Source organism: Lemur catta, chromosome 15 (genome assembly GCF_020740605.2).
Source record: "Lemur catta isolate mLemCat1 chromosome 15, mLemCat1.pri, whole genome shotgun sequence".
In the NCBI taxonomy this organism is placed as follows: Eukaryota; Metazoa; Chordata; class Mammalia; order Primates; family Lemuridae; genus Lemur; species Lemur catta.
Window position 1 is genome coordinate 1,307,664 of NC_059142.1, and position 15,996 is coordinate 1,323,659.

Genomic DNA, 15,996 nt, shown 5'->3' on the forward strand with positions numbered 1-15,996 from the left:
TGCTGGGAAGGATTATCTTGTTCGTTGTTTTCTTAGTGTGTAGCAAGTACCTGGCACGTAGAATATACTCAGCACCTGTTTGAAGAATTATTTACTTCTGTCTGTAGATTTACAATGAAAATTAGAATACGGAAGTATGAGAGTTTTAAGTTAAATTTTTCTCTGCCAAAATATTGATAAGTTACTCTGTTCTTACCAAGAAAGATTTTTGTTAGATAACACCTTAGTCTAGATAATTTTACTTTTGAAATGGCCTATTAAAAACACATATAATTCAACATTTATTCACTACTGGGCACTTTGAGTAATTCAGATGAGCTGTTGCCTTTATTGTTCAGCTATTACTAAGAATACATTGTAATTAGAAAATAAGGTCATTTCAAACTTTTCTTCAAAGAAATCAGTGTGGTTTACCATGGTAAAAATTAGCTACTTTATGGTATTTTATTATTTTTTAAATTTTCATTACAGACAATATGAGTTAAAGTATTCAGAATGTTTGTTGGATTTATTTACAGTGAATCTTTACTTCTGTTCTCCAGATTCTTAGTATCTATTTGCTTTTAAGACCATACCAATTCTTTAGGTATTGCTTTCAATAAAAGTGTTAAGTATTGACTACATTTGGTGAAGAAAGCTATGAAAATACAATTGGAGAATATTTTAGCCTATCATATAAAAGAAGAATATATGGAAATAAGAATAAGTTCATCCGTAGACTAACCTTAGATAAATACTTTTAAGTAGGCAATGAGTTTGCACTTAAGTAATATAATTTTTAATTCTATGATACAACAATGTCTTTATCTCTAGAAAAAAGCAGAAGAAGCTCATAAAATTTTTGAAGGTCTTGGCCCAAAAGTTGAACTGGTAAGTAAGAAATTGCTTTTTTCATTTCCAGTGCTTTTTTGATAGTAGCTTTTCTTGGGATAAGACAGAATATGGTCCATTTATTTTGGAATTAAAGGTATGTAGCTGGGCAGAAAGTTTGTGATTAAGTTTAAAATAATGGTGAATGAACTTGTTACCTTTGCAAAAGCATCTTTCTAAGCATGTTTTTTTGGCCTGAGCAGCCATTTAATCACTCCAGGTAGAAGGAGGAAGAATTAAAAACAGAAATAGAAAGCACTTTGAATCATATTGTTAGGAGGGTGAAAGTGCTTGATCTTCTTTCACCTTTGAAATTAAAAATTTATGCATAAATTTATTTATTATGGGAAACAGTGGACTCACAAACTTTATTGTAGGAGTGGCATCATTAGGAGACGGGGTAAACAGAGTTAGGGAACCCAAAAGTTTGGAGGGGTTGGTAGGGCATGTTATAGTGTAGACTCATTAGTACTTTACCTATGCTTACATTAAAATACTGTTTGTCTCTTCATAAACAGACATACACCATTTTATACATATTTTATTTCTTTTATAGCCACTCTATAACCAGCCATCAGATACCAAGGTGTACCATGAGAACATCAAGACGTAAGTATTTATCATCTTTGGAATTCATCAGTTAAAAACCATATATTCTATAAAGAGATCATTTTTTTTATGTTATCTGCTGACATTATTATAATATAGTGTAGGTGTGTTTTAGATTTGTGTAATTTGCTGTTGTTTTACTATATGTTATCTTCCTCTGGCTTTTTGGGGGTTGGGGTAACAGCTTTGAGTTTCCGAGGCCAAAAAAATGAAATAAATTGTTGCATAAAACTAGCTGGTTTTATAATCTGCTAGTAAAAAAGGTGGATACTTAACATTGAAATGGCTTACCTTGAGGCTTGAATTTTTTGCCTCCTGTTTTGTCTTTTTTTCAGTGGAGTACCTGCAAGGCGCATGATGAAGTAAGATAATGAAGCTTTTTCATTTAAGACTAGTGATGACACCGTCCCCCACCAAGCCACATCTGCCATTGCAAAGTAGAAGTGCCACGGATCATTTTATCATTATTCAAAATCCTATTCTAGGGAAATCCCTTCCATGACTCTTGCTAATGACGGTATTTGTAGACCCTTCTGCCATTTAATGTCCTGGTGCCTTGGAAGCGCTCAGTCACCTCATGTGGGTGAGGAGGCTGCTCCAGAATGTAGTTTGCTTAGCCTTGCTCATCCTAGTACCAGGCCTTTATGGATGCACATTTCGAAATAAGAAAATAAATGAAAAGAAAACCTAGTTTCTTGATCTGATTGAAGTAAGACAGGAAGCTAGATAGGTTTTTTTTTTTTTTAATTATAATACTTTAAGAGAATTTTAGGTGAATTATTCTTAGTTTGTAACAAAAATGTAATATTTATACTTTCTATGTTTCATTAAGTATAACCAGAACATTATAATTATTTACTAGTATGGTTACTAATGAGCACATTGGTATTTTTATATATATACATATATTTTCTTTTTAAAAATTTCTGACTGAGAGTATGTGCAATAGTTGACTACTTTGCAGAAGTGGTGGCAAATATAATTTGCATGGTAGTATGCATGAAAACAATTGAATTTGAATAATTTTAACTTTCATTAAGTGGGTCATAATAAAAGTTTTATATTTATAAATTTTTCTGTGAGATGCTACTATGGTCTTGAGAACCCTTAGAAGTAAGTGAGGCAAAAGTCATATAAAATATACCTTGTTTTCGAACTGCTTAGCTGTTTTAACATTTTTAAAAAAGGAGAATGAATAGCAGATAAAATCTAGTTGGCTACTTTTAATGATTTTTTTTTTCCACAAAGCTTCAGTTGTGTTTGTGTTCTGTCTTTTTTCTCCCAATATAAGCTGGAGAGCATCTCTGTCTTTGATTTATTTTGTGTTATCTACATTGCCTATTTAATGCTCAGCACGCTGTCCTGAGATGGGTTACTGACTGGTTAACTTTATTTAAATTCTTAGGAGACATTTAAAATTGTATTTATTGATTGTCATTTGCTTTTGAGTAGTGCATAATTATAATCAGAGCAAATTGAATGTACGGTAATGTTCCCGCTGTACGTCCCCTTTTGAAATATTTGCTCAGTTGCATGCATCCATGTGAATCATTCAGTAACTATACTTTCATCGCCGTCATTTGCTTTGTATGAAATAGCAAATGTACCTTTTAATAATTCTTTTCATCTCTTGGCTACTTTTTCATATAGCCAGCTCCTGACTGTCCATGCTTATTTGAGTGGAGCCAGTGTCACTGTTAGTCCCGAGTGGCAGATAATCCAAAAAATTACTTCTCCTTGCCTTGGCTTTGTATTTATATTTGAATAATCAGCTTGAAATCCTTTCTGGAAGTAGGTGGGGTATAAATATTTATATTTGAACCTGCATGTCATTGTTTTTGAAGGTCACGGTGCTTCAAATTTAAAAAGTGATTAAGATATGTGATAAATCTTCCTATCTTGTCACATTGCCCTCCATTACTTCTTAGAGTGGATTGTGTCATTTCTGTGAGTGAAGAAAATCTTCTGTTTAAAGCAGAAGTCACCTCTCTGTAATGGTGGTATATATTCACTTCATAGAAGGGAGGTCAGCACCTTACCTGATGTAGGGAGGTAACTTTAAAAGCTTTTCCTTCTTTTTTACCTCCCCTCCTCCAAGAGTGTACAAAGATGTTTATATCACCAGAGTTCTTAAGAAGAATCAGTAACTGTGTAATTATAATTTGAAAATGATATTTCCCTTATAATTGGATATATTAATTAAAAATTAACTATTTGTATAAAATCTTTTTATAGAATGGAAGGAATTTTAGTTAGTGCTAATTATTGCAAAAATTATAAAGTTTTATTTTGCAGGGTGAAAAAATTAGGATTAACTTTGACTACATCATAGATTCTTAAGTGATCGTTGCCTGTTTTCCAGTGTCTCTGGAAAAAAAAAAAGTGAATGCATTATTAAATTGTGCTTTTTCTTAATGTCATGCAACCATATTTTTCTCTTCTAGAAACCAGGTGATGAGGAAAAAACTCATTTTATTTTTTAAAAGAAGAAATCATGCAAGAAAACAAAGGGTGAGGTCCTATCCTTGTTAACTGAAACTTACACAACTTCCTCATTCATGTTCATTTAGGCATTCACTTTCCCATTATTAATGAAAATGGTCCTTGATTCTGCTTAAGGATAAGTGCTGATTTAGAAAGTAACTATATATGTGACTCAAATATAAATCTAATTCTAGTAACATTTTGATAACACTCACATTTGATATTATCAAATTAATTTCATTGGTCATTTATGTATAACATTTTCATCTAGCCAAAATAAAATGGTGAGTAGTTAAAAAAAATATGAAGGATAAATAGGATGATCTACATTTAGTCTCCTAAGCTTCAAACAAATGTGGGTAAGTTATAGTCACCCTGATTAGACATTACTATTCTTTCTTCTTTGAAACTGAGTCAGTTAGGGTTCAGCTTTTTAAAATTCAAATAGTTTTTCATATTTTATTATATGACTGATAGTCTCAAAGTTTTGTGGTTATAATCTTGGAAATGAAGTTACAGAAAATATAATGCCATTGTTCTTATTTTCATATGATTATAATAATTTTATAGACAAACTGTTGACTTATTTAAATTCAAGTGTCTATTGATAAATGGTGCTCTTTAAATCCACATCCAAAATGAACTTTGTACCTTACGTTTAATGACCTGACAGTTTCATGAGTTGTAAAGCTCAAGAGTCAGCAGCTTTTGTGTGGTGTAAAACTTCTGTTGTTATAATTTGTCAGTCTGGCCCTTCAGATACTATCTGGAATTACTCATCTTGAATTACTTTTTTGCCAAGAACATACAAGTATTAAGAAAGAAATGAGCTCACATATTTTTTTCTAAGTTATTTTGTTGTAACTGTGGTACTTGCCCATTGGTGATGTAAACAGAGGAGCATAGACCTTTTCACACTTCAGAGAGTAATTTTAATGTTTATATGTTCACTGATTTGCCTAATATATTTTTTTATGGCTGTGTACTTTATATCATGTATTATTTTACGAAGGAGACTAAGATAGCCGTATGGTTTTAGTCCTTAGAGAGCCTAAGGTAACTGGGGGCAGACAAGTCGGCAGGCAGTCCCACCATTGTGATCATACTGTGGTCATGGACATAGAGGTCACTCAGCGGGATACCTAACGCAGCTAGGAATCATGAAGGGGAGTTTCATTGTAAAACCACTGTCTGTGCAAGCAGAGAGAGCGGCTTTGAAGGCCTGTGAGATGGAGGGAGTGTAACAGGTCCAGAGCTGGCAGGAGCATATACTGAGCTGGCAGTGTGGTGAGAAATGGGGCTGGTGAAGGAAGCCAGAGCCAGGTTGTACACTGCCCTGAAGGTAACCTGGGAGACTTTGGATCAGACTCTGAGGGCACCTTTTAAGTTTTTTTAAACTGAAGAAGTGTAATGTTTAGGTTTGTATTTTAAGAATTTGTATTTGCCTACATTATGAATGCATGGGGGAGGCATTTAGGAGGCTATTTTAATCAGGGTGGGGGATAATGTTGGCGTAGATTGTGAGGTAGCAGTAGACATGGAGAAAGGTGAAGGACACAAAAGACATAGGAGTTGAAAATGATTGGGAAGTGGGTGTGGGTGTGACATGGAGTGTGCAGAAGATAGTATTCTCTTCTCCAATCTCACTTTCTTGAGATGACCACTGTTAGCAGTTTTCCATGAGTCTTTCACGTTTTCCTATCCATCTGTCATCAGATATGTACATAGTTCTATGCTCATAATGGAAAGTTTGTCTGTCTTTTCTCTATTTAGAAAATGGGGTCATAATTCATTTATTTCTCTAAGAGCATTAATTCTTGATTTTGTGTAGTTCACTGGATTTCTTTTTATCATAAAATACAACAAATTTCTGCCTTTTGTACGCTGTCAAACTATTATATAACATTATTTATAACAGCAAAAAGCTGCAAACAGCCAGAACCTCCAACAGTAGAGGAATGGTTACAGTGTGTACTCTGACAGATTAGAAGGATAAAAAAATGTTAATATGATTGCCTTTGGGTGATTGGTTAGATTTTGAACTATCTATATGTTTCTATTTTTAATTTTCCTTTTTTTTTTTTAACAACAAAGACATTGTTAGCAGCAGAGTAAAAGTAGCTGGTCAGCTATTAGTAATAGGTCCTCAATTAGTTTATTAATTTGTATAGTCTTAATGTTAACTAAAAAATCCAGCCAAAGTAGGCTCTATATGTTGATCTTAGATAGGAAACAGAGCTCCCTTTCTCTCTTTCAGGTCAAGGACAGCTTTTCATTCACAATTGAGTCATAGGCCAGTTGTACTTCTGACTTATGCTTAAGAAGTAGCATTTATTTTAAAGTATTAGGTTTCTTAGGATCAGAATTTAGTTTAATTATTGTTAATTTGCTACGGGTATTTAATAGGAACAAAAAATCTGCCAACGTTATGATCAGCTCATGGAGGCGTGGGAGAAGAAAGTGGACAGAATAGAAAATAATCCTCGGAGGAAAGCTAAAGAAAGCAAAACAAGAGAGTACTACGAAAAGCAGTTTCCAGAAATTCGAAAACAGAGGGAACAGCAAGAAAGATTTCAACGGTAAATAGTTTGATGTTTAATGATTGTGATTTTTTCCTTCAAATCACACTTTTGCTCTTTTACAATATTTATTGTTTCCTGAAACTGATCATTAAGAAAGTTCATAAAGAACTTTATAAAACTTTCTTACCAGTAAAGATTATGTTGTAGTAAATTCAATATTAATTTTTTTATATTTAATCATCTTGTTGAATCTAAATGTAAGTGAAGGTTTTGAAATTCTTCAGTTCTTGAAACTGTTAGTTCCTTTGGACATGGCGATTAATAAGAACAGACCTCAGTATCCGTTTGTCTTTGTTACCAACATAAACTGTATTAAATTGATTGCTAATTAAGAAATTCTTTGAATTTGGTAGATAGTTTCTTATTTGTTTTTATTTTTAGCAAACATATTTTGCATAGGTTTTGAAAGCTGTAGTTTTCTCCTTCATGGGCTCATGTACAATTCATGTAAGCCCCTTTACTCACAATTAAATTTTTGTGAGGAATGTTGGTTATATTTTTTCCCTTCTTTTAAAAATGCCTGATGTATTTCTCTAAGTCTGAAGGCACACTGAGTGCTGCCATTTGAAATGGAAATGGCATCAATAACTGGTTTTCCAGAAGATTCTCATAACTAGTTCTACCATTTGAACTTGGACATATAACCTTTAGATCTCAATCTTAGCATTTAAATCATTATTAATTTAATAGATGACTAAAGCATATTACTTAAAAGTAGTTACTCGGTGGTATTTTAGGTTTCTTCTACTTTCAGAGAGTTAAAAAGTCCCATTCAGAAAAAGTAATCTATAGTTAATTTAATTGTTATGTCATCTTTATAAAAGGCTGTTAAATATATTTATAATTTCTCCCTCATATTTAGAGTTGGGCAAAGGGGAGCTGGTCTGTCAGCCACCATTGCTAGGAGTGAGCATGAGATTTCTGAAATTATTGATGGGCTCTCTGAGCAAGAGGTAAGAAAATTGATTTAATTCATTAATTATTGAAGCATTTCAGCCCTGTAGCCTGGGAGCTAAGGGTTTATTTATATGTAAATGAGGGAACTTTTTGGTGCTGCAGTTTGGACTATTCCGAAGACTTGAAGCCAACCATTGAAGGGTTTTAAACAAGGCAGTCACACGATCATATTGGCATTTTACAAAGGTGACTGGCAGCAGGGAGACCTGGAGAGAGGTGAGGAGGCTGTTAGGATAAAAGTGAGGATTTGAGTCAGGGAAACAGTGGTAAGGATGTATAGGAGGGGACTGCTAGGAGAGAGTAATAGAAAGTAAAATGGACAAGACAAGGTGGATGGTTGGAGTGTGGAGGATGACAAAGAAGAGAAGTGGAAAGTAGTCCCTGGTTTCTAGGTTAATGGACTGAGCTGGTGGTGCCATTTCCTAAAGTAGCGAAGGGGCATGTGTTTTGCAGATGGCAGTGTGTTCTCCAAATGGTGCTCTTTAGCCAGGTGAGCCTGGGAGAGAGTTGAACTGGAGACAGCTAGATATCAGAGTTATCTGTATGAAGGTGAAATAGTCCTAGGCAAGTGTAGTAATATGAAGTGCAAGGGGCAGGTGAGTGAGCATATGGGGATTAAAACTATGTACAGAAGAGATTCAAGCTGGGTGTGATGGTTGACGCCTTTCTATAATCTGAGTACTTTGGGAGGCCAAGGCAGGAGGATTGCTAGAAGGCAGGTTTTTGAGAACAGCCTGAGCAACATAGCGAGAGCTCGTCTCTACAGAAAAATAAAAAAATTAGCAGGATATTGTGGCAAGCACGTGTAGTCCCAGTTACTCGGGAGGCTGAGGCAGGAGGATTGCTTGAGCCCAGTGAGCTATGATCATGCCACTGCACTCCAACCTGGGTGGCAGAGAGAGACCCCATCTCAAACAAAACAAAAATAAACAGCAACAAAAAAGAGATTCATATGTGAAGAACACCATTTTGCTAATTTTTAAGGGAAAGATACACTTTTATAATGAGCGGGAGTCCTTTGTTTTTTAGGCTTTTTCTTAAGAGCAGAATTAATAAAATTATGAAGCAGTTAATATTAATCATTAGTGACCAAGGTATACATTTGAAGAATATATTATCTAGGCCTAACAGCAATATTTCCATCCTTATAGCCTCTTCATTCATTTTCCCCAAACAGAACTAATCAACATCTAGTTAGTCTCACTTTATTTTTATCATGTTTATCTTTCCCTTTAATAATTATTTATGATCAGATCAGCCAGAGTGTCATCTTCATGATTGTGGTTATTACACCTTTGGGCTAGGCTATCTTTGAATTTCCAATGCCTAATGTTTATTAGTATATTAATAAATACGGAATAAGAATAAATTTCATTTTGTAACTTTAAGTGATAGCCATATTCAAACTATTTCTGAAGGTTGGTCCAAAAGCCATCTATTATTTATTGAGTTTTGCTAGTTTTGATTTTATAAAATGGCTTTTCTTAAACCTCATCTCAAAATTCCAAGGGGTCTTCTTTAATTGAAGTGGTAGCTCCCTTACATAACGATCAAAGATAGTCATTACAGTGCTATATATTTCATTGATCTTAGCCTAAAGGCCAAGAAGCGATAGAATGCTATATATTTCAAAGTAAATGTTAAATGTAAATAAATATGTTAATATAAAAATAGGCCGGGCGCGGTGGCTCACGCCTGTAATCCTAGCACTCTGGGAGGCCGAGGCGGGTGGATCGCTCGAGGTCAGGAGTTTGAGACCAGCTTGAGCAAGAGCGAGACCCCGTCTCTACTAAAAATAGAAAGAAATTATCTTGCCAACTAAAAATATATATAGAAAAAATTAGCCGGGCATGGTGGCACATGCCTGTCGTCCCAGCTACTCGGGAGGCTAAGGCAGTAGGGTTGCTTAAGCCCAGGAGTTTGAGGTTGCTGTGAGCTAGGCTGACACCACGGCACTCACTCTAGCCAGGCAACAGAGCGAGACTCTGTCTCAAAAAAAAAAAAAAAAAATCTATCTCTCTCTATATATAAAATTGTTGCAGACTTAAATATATAGTTAATACTTTATTTGCAAAATTGAATAAGGTGGAGTTAATCTAAAATGTCAAATGATTTAGAAATTCAGATAAGTAAAATCCCTGTTTGTATACTGTCAGTACATTTAAAAGTAAAAAGCAGTGTCAGGAATCTCCTCTGCTCCACCCGTCACTACTACTAAACCTGACCGTTGGTTTTCTCTTTCTGTGGGTGGTGTTGGTTTGGATCGTGGTGGACTAATTACATGTTTGCTTTTGTGAGAAGAGGAAGTTTTAAGGGTAGTTGCTACTTAAAATTGCTAACTGTGATAAGTACTTTACATGTATTATCTTATTTAAACTATGAAAATTCTGTGAAGTAGAGGTTGTAATTGAGTCCATTTTGCAAATGAAAAAACTAAGGCACAGCTACAGGTTAAATAATTTGCCCAAGGTTACAAACAAATAATGGTACCAGATGTCCATCCCAGGCATCCTGACTCTGGAACTGTATATTCTTTTCCATAGCTATATTTAATCAAGTCCACAAATATTCACATCTTCTCTATTAGGTCACAAACTTCTAGGCATTGGGAATATGCTGGTGAATTAAACCATCAAGTTACTTGATCTCATAAAGTTAGATTACTTGTGTGAGAAAGATTTCTAATCAGTTTGTACCTGTACATTAGTTGTATAGTATTCATTTAGTCTATGTTCTAAAAAACACAGTTGCTGAGTTTTCCTACAGGATGAAAAAATAGCCTATTTGATATTTGTGGTAGGATTCTATCAGTATTTGATTACGGTACATTGTTTTGCATTCATGATTGAGTGAAAGTATATCGTATGATTTTACAACTTACTATATTTCAAAGTTGTAGTCACACTAGCTCTGGAGGAGGTGGATGACTGTATAAACTATATGCAAGAGTTCCTTGAACCACCTTACATCTCAGGCTGTTGTTATACAGTCAAAAGTAGACTTTTGCAGGTAGTTTTAGCCTCCTTTCTCACTTCTGATATCCTCCTTTCCCAAAGAGAAGACCATAGTGATTTTTGGTCTGTTGAAATACATAACCTTTTAGAGGACAATTATAATATTCAGTCATAGAGACATATCCCACAATTGTGCGACAGTTTTACTTAAGCATTTCAGTGCATTGTTACGTAAAGTCAGGGTCTTAGCCATTTCTAGAGCCACTTTTTGTCATCAAACACTGTACTTAGAACACAGTAGCTTCACTTCTGTCCAGTTTTTTGCGATATATTTCTTTTGTAGCACATATATGTTGTTGTCCTTAGAAAATTTCATCTCAAAGCATAAATACATAATGTACATAATATTGCGTAACAATATTATGGGTAAGTGGATTTTTCATTTCTCTTGTAACAGTATATTCAGGAACTTTGAAACATAACTATTTATTCTTTATTGCTTTTAAAATTACCTGTAAAGTGCATGATGAAATCCAGCCTTTGGAATATGTAACCGTAATCTCTGCAATGATGAGCAAATCTCTGTTAAATTTCTTTGCTTACTTTTTGAATGATTGCATTAGGAAGCATCTGTAAGCGTCCAAAACTAGTTTATCAGATGAGGTAATGTCCCTGTCTCAAACACTTTGATGTTCAAACTGATTGAGAGAGTACCCCATGAACTTATACTTTCTAAGGACTTGACAATTAGGCAGTATCCACTTCGATGAGGAAAATTAGGAAAAAACGTTGTCTTAAATTTGGGTAAATACTTTTAAATTTGGTAAAATTTTTTTCATGGAAGCTTGTGCCTATAAACTTCCCCAGTTAAACTATGGAAAAAATAAGTTGTATAGATGTAACACAGTTTTAGTTGAAGCTACCTTAATTTCTAAGAATAACAGTCTTAAAATTTCAACAGAAAGCTTATGTAAAATTAACAAGAAGTATTTAATAGTAGTTAAGTCAGTTTACTTTATGCCTGTTTGCTTATTTTTCTATTTATTGTTCTCTAAAATGACATTAAGATTTGTTCTCTAAAATAAAGTTGAGACTTTTTAAAATAAGAATGTGTAATTAAATGCTTCACAACGTCACAACTTCAAGAAGCTTGAAATTACTTTGTATCTTCTAGGTCTAAAATTTCGTTATATTAAGTATCAGTCTCATTTAAGGAAATAACTTCTTAAAGTAGTGGGTTTTTAAAAATGATATGTGTACTCTTTGCCTCTATAATTTATTCAGTGAATAATTACAGATATGTGAGTAGTTACTGTATGTTAGATGCTATGTTATACACTGCTATTGTCATTAAACTACACCTGTGTTTTTTAGTGTATATTAACAGCTTTGGTCTATGGCCCTCTGTAAATTTGTAGTTTAAATTTTATTCTAAGTAAATTGCTTTTGTTTGTTTGTTTTTTTTTTTTTTTTTTTTGGCAGAATAATGAGAAACAAATGCGGCAGCTCTCTGTAATCCCACCTATGATGTTTGATGCAGAACAAAGACGGGTCAAGTTCATTAATATGAATGGGCTTATGGAGGACCCTATGAAGGTTTATAAAGATAGGCAGTTTATGAATGTTTGGACTGACCATGAGAAGGAGATCTTTAAGGACAAGTAATTTAAATTTTAAATTATTCTCTAATAGAAATGTACATAAGTTAGTAAAAAGTATTTGCATTTACTTGTAAATTAAACTGTTCCCACAAAAACTTGGCCTCATTTTGGCATTTGAATGGATACTGTGGGAAGTAGGGAATATTGATCTTCCCATAAGTATACAAGTGGGAAAATAGGTAACAAATAAGAACTGGGGTTATGGAGTCATGTTAACAGTGGTTCCCAAATTTAGGTGCTATCTGAATCATTTTGGGGAGCTTTTATAAAGTACGGATTTCTGTGCTTTCCCATAGGCCAGTCCAGTCAGTTCCTGGTGGACGGTGCCCAGGAGTCTGTGCCCTTTAAAAGTCCCAAGTGATTCTGTATTTGTTCCTCAGACTGGCAGTTAAGAATCACTGGGAATTAGTTTGTACATAATATTTCTTTTCCCAAGTTGTTTTTTGCTTTTCTAAATTGTTAAAATATTTGCATGTGCGTGTGTTTTTGGTTTTTGTTTTTTCACTCAGGTTTATCCAGCATCCAAAAAACTTTGGCCTAATTGCATCCTACTTGGAAAGGAAGGTAAGATATGGCTTGCATTGAGAATGTTTATAGATTTGTGACTATTGTTACTTTGAAATTTTTGTGCTCCAACACACAAAAGTAGTTCAGTAGAACTGATTTTGCGAAGGGCTTGATACAGAAAAGATTCTCGTGATTAATATAGTGATAATTAAAATTATAACAGAAATCCTAACAGAACACAGGACTGATTTTCGTGGTTAATGAAAAATGACCTGATCTTGTATTTCCCTAAAAACACATAGATTTACAGTGCTTTTTGAGCCTCATTAAATCTCCTATTAAAATGTCAGTCTTGATTTCTCCTGAATTTTTTTCACAATTGGCTTTAATGTTTTTGAGGAAAATATTTAAAGAGACATTTTTAAATATTTACATATATGTGGCAAGAAAGGGAATTTACTGGTTAATAAGAAAATATGTTTCTGGTAGTTCCTGGTATCTTTAACATAAGTTGGATTAAGACAACTGTAGCTGTCCATTAAAATAGTAGATATGATGTAATTATTTTTTAGAGTTTAGATATATCTTAAAATGCTAACCATATATGTTTCTCTTTAATTTGTACTTGGAGAATATCAGAAAATTTCCTTGAAAGTATTATTTGATTTTTTAAAATTCTTATTTCATTGGATCCTCAAAAAGAATTTTTTTCTTACAGAGTGTTCCTGATTGTGTTTTATATTACTATTTAACAAAGAAAAATGAGAATTATAAAGCTCTAGTAAGAAGGAATTATGGAAAACGCAGAGGCAGAAATCAGGTGTGTTTCATTACTCTGTGAAAGATGTTTCCGGGTTGGTGGAAATATGAAGACAAAAAATGTTATAACAGGAGTCTTGTACTTAATGTATAGTTGAGAGATTGATGTTTCTGGTTAATTAAAATGTTATAATTATTTTGATGTTAATATATATTCAATGTATTTTGTCTTCTATTTTGAATATAGTTCAGGTTTCTAGTGTGATAAAATTAATTAGAAAAGTTTTATACTGTTCTGTCATCCGAATAATGCATTTCAGTGTCAACGGTAATCATGTAATTAAATATGAGGCCCTTAATACTGTACTTAATGTGCCATCTTTAGTGGGTCTTTTTGTCTGAGGAGGGAACAGGTAGAGAATGGGAGAGAAATATAGCAAGGTAACTAGAGTACAGGGTTCTTTACAAAAAATACCTGCACCTGATCTTGTTTCAGACTAACTTCAGTTGTGGAGTTTAGCTAACTTAACCTTTTTTTTTTTTTTAATTTTTTTCTTCTTGGGAAATCTCCTAGTCTTCTAATAGATAGCTTAACTCTTAAAATGTGCTTTTCTTACAAGTAGATTCTCACAAGTATAAAATGTTGAAAAAAGGTCATTTTCACAGTTGCAGTTCAGTACTTTCAAACAGTTTCCCCCCAGATCACTGATCAGCAGCTGTCACAGCTCGTGTGTGCATCACCAGTGAAGCTGTTGTGCTGATGCCTTTGTCCTTTGCTTTCCGTACCTAGGGAGCTGCTGCAATATGGACTTGCATGCATGTGCTCTGACAGCCACAACTGCTCATTAGCATCCTCATCTCTCCTAGCTTCCCCACACAGCCACCCTTCCACTGTGGCATGGTCTTAGTCCCTTTCTTTGTTTGGTAGGCCCTGGTCACCAGATATAGGTTATTTGACCCAATTCTCTCATTATTCATAGCCATAACCTTTTTATATTTTCTGGGTCATTGTTTCCTGCAGAACACTACACCTCACAAAATGTGATTACATATTCTTTGGAAACAGTTATAATCACTGTGTGGTCAAAAAAAGTATAGGGAGTGTTTCATGAGTCAGCTGTGTAAAATGCTGCCAGAGGTTGAGTAAGCCGAGGTGCCCTAGACATGCATTTTCAGTGGGTTGATGAGGGGGTTGGAACACAGTTACTCTGAGTTGAAGAGAATACAGAAGGTGAGGATGTGGCAATACGAGTACAACCTTGTTTATAAAATTTGCTTGTAAAGGGGAATAGAGAGATGGGTTGGTAGGGCTAATGAGGATCAGGAAGGAGGAGAAAGAGCATGCTTGTACGCTGATGGGAATAATACGGTGAAAACAAAGAGATGGATGATTGTAGAGCTCCATGAAGTTGGACTAACTGAAGAGGAGCAAATCAAAGTTGGCATGCGTGTTCGACCAGAGAGACGAGTATTGCCAGGGCTCTTCCTGCTTCCCCTAAAGAAAGTGGAATCAGGGTCCTGTAAACCCTCTTAGAGATCTATGTTTTAAATAAGTGTCAACTACAAATTTTTAATAGAAGCTTTATTCTTAATTACAAAATAGTGTTTATAAATTTAATTTTATTTTTAGAAATTGTTATGTTACCATTTAAAATTTTTAGTCATATAAAATATAAAGGGATAAGGTGATATTTATCATACAGTGTACCTTATCTTTGCTAGATTAGCAGTCTGTTACCTGTGATGATAGAGGAGAGACCGCTAGCAGGAAATTCTGTGTGGCAGGGAGTGTCTGCTATTCTGAAACATTTGTTTTCTGTCCTAAACTTGTCTTGGACACTGTTTCACTCTTCTCTGGGGCACACTTCTAGTGTTTAAATTCTAGTTGTGTCAGTGTTTTCTTTTGCATATTCTTATTCTCCATTTCAGTGTGCTAGCATCCTTAGCACTGCCCCAGAATGCATTTGCAGAACTGAGATTTGCCACATACACCCTCATCTTGACCTGACTGTTGGGATACTTGCCCCCAGGTAGGCTCAGTTTTGGTTTGATCACTCAGGCTGGAGTGCAGTGGCACAATCATAGCTCATAGCGACCTCAGGCTCCCAAACTCAAGCGATCCTCCCACCTCAGACTCCTGAGTAGCTAGGATACAGGTGTGTGCCACCATGCCCAGATAATTTTTTTAACAAATTTTCTGTAGAGACGGGGTCTCACTATGTTGCTCAGGCTGGTCTCGAACTCCTGGCTTAGAGCGATCCTCCCACCTCAGCCTCCCAAAGTGCTGGAATAACAGGCATGAACCACTGTGCCCAGCCCTCATTAGTTTTCAAGTTATTACCTTGAATATTTTTTCTCTAGTTTTATGTGTCTCTGGTTGTATCACTGGGAATTAGAGAGAGAAGGGAGTTAAATGATGGATTTAAACCACCTTCTCACTCCATTAATTTGTGTCAAAATAGATGGGCAGATTTTGAGAAATTAGGTGGTGGTAGTTTAAGAGCTCTCTTGTATAAAACTGAAAGCTATTAGTACTGATACTAGGTGGAAAGGAGAAGCCATTGGGCTTTTGAGCAGAAGAGTGATACCAGATTTCAGTTGTGACATGATTAC

General features: G+C 34.7%; 1 protein-coding gene across 15 annotated transcripts in view; it reads left to right on the forward strand.

Moving 5' to 3' along the window:
• The window catches only part of NCOR1 (nuclear receptor corepressor 1), a 154,797-nt gene that overhangs the window by 53,213 nt on the left and 85,588 nt on the right, over window positions 1-15,996 (forward strand). For 10 of the 15 annotated variants that reach the window (XM_045569421.1, XM_045569430.1, XM_045569427.1 and 7 more), the window contains 9 exons: window positions 814-870; window positions 1,427-1,479; window positions 1,815-1,841; window positions 3,924-3,990; window positions 6,370-6,542; window positions 7,408-7,498; window positions 11,939-12,117; window positions 12,627-12,681; window positions 13,343-13,444. In XM_045569421.1, coding sequence (XP_045425377.1) covers window positions 814-870; window positions 1,427-1,479; window positions 1,815-1,841; window positions 3,924-3,990; window positions 6,370-6,542; window positions 7,408-7,498; window positions 11,939-12,117; window positions 12,627-12,681; window positions 13,343-13,444 — 804 coding nt within the window. The remainder of the gene's footprint in view (window positions 1-813; window positions 871-1,426; window positions 1,480-1,814; window positions 1,842-3,923; window positions 3,991-6,369; window positions 6,543-7,407; window positions 7,499-11,938; window positions 12,118-12,626; window positions 12,682-13,342; window positions 13,445-15,996) is intronic. The other 5 variants (XM_045569428.1, XM_045569429.1, XM_045569434.1 and 2 more) reach the window with 1 other exon arrangement.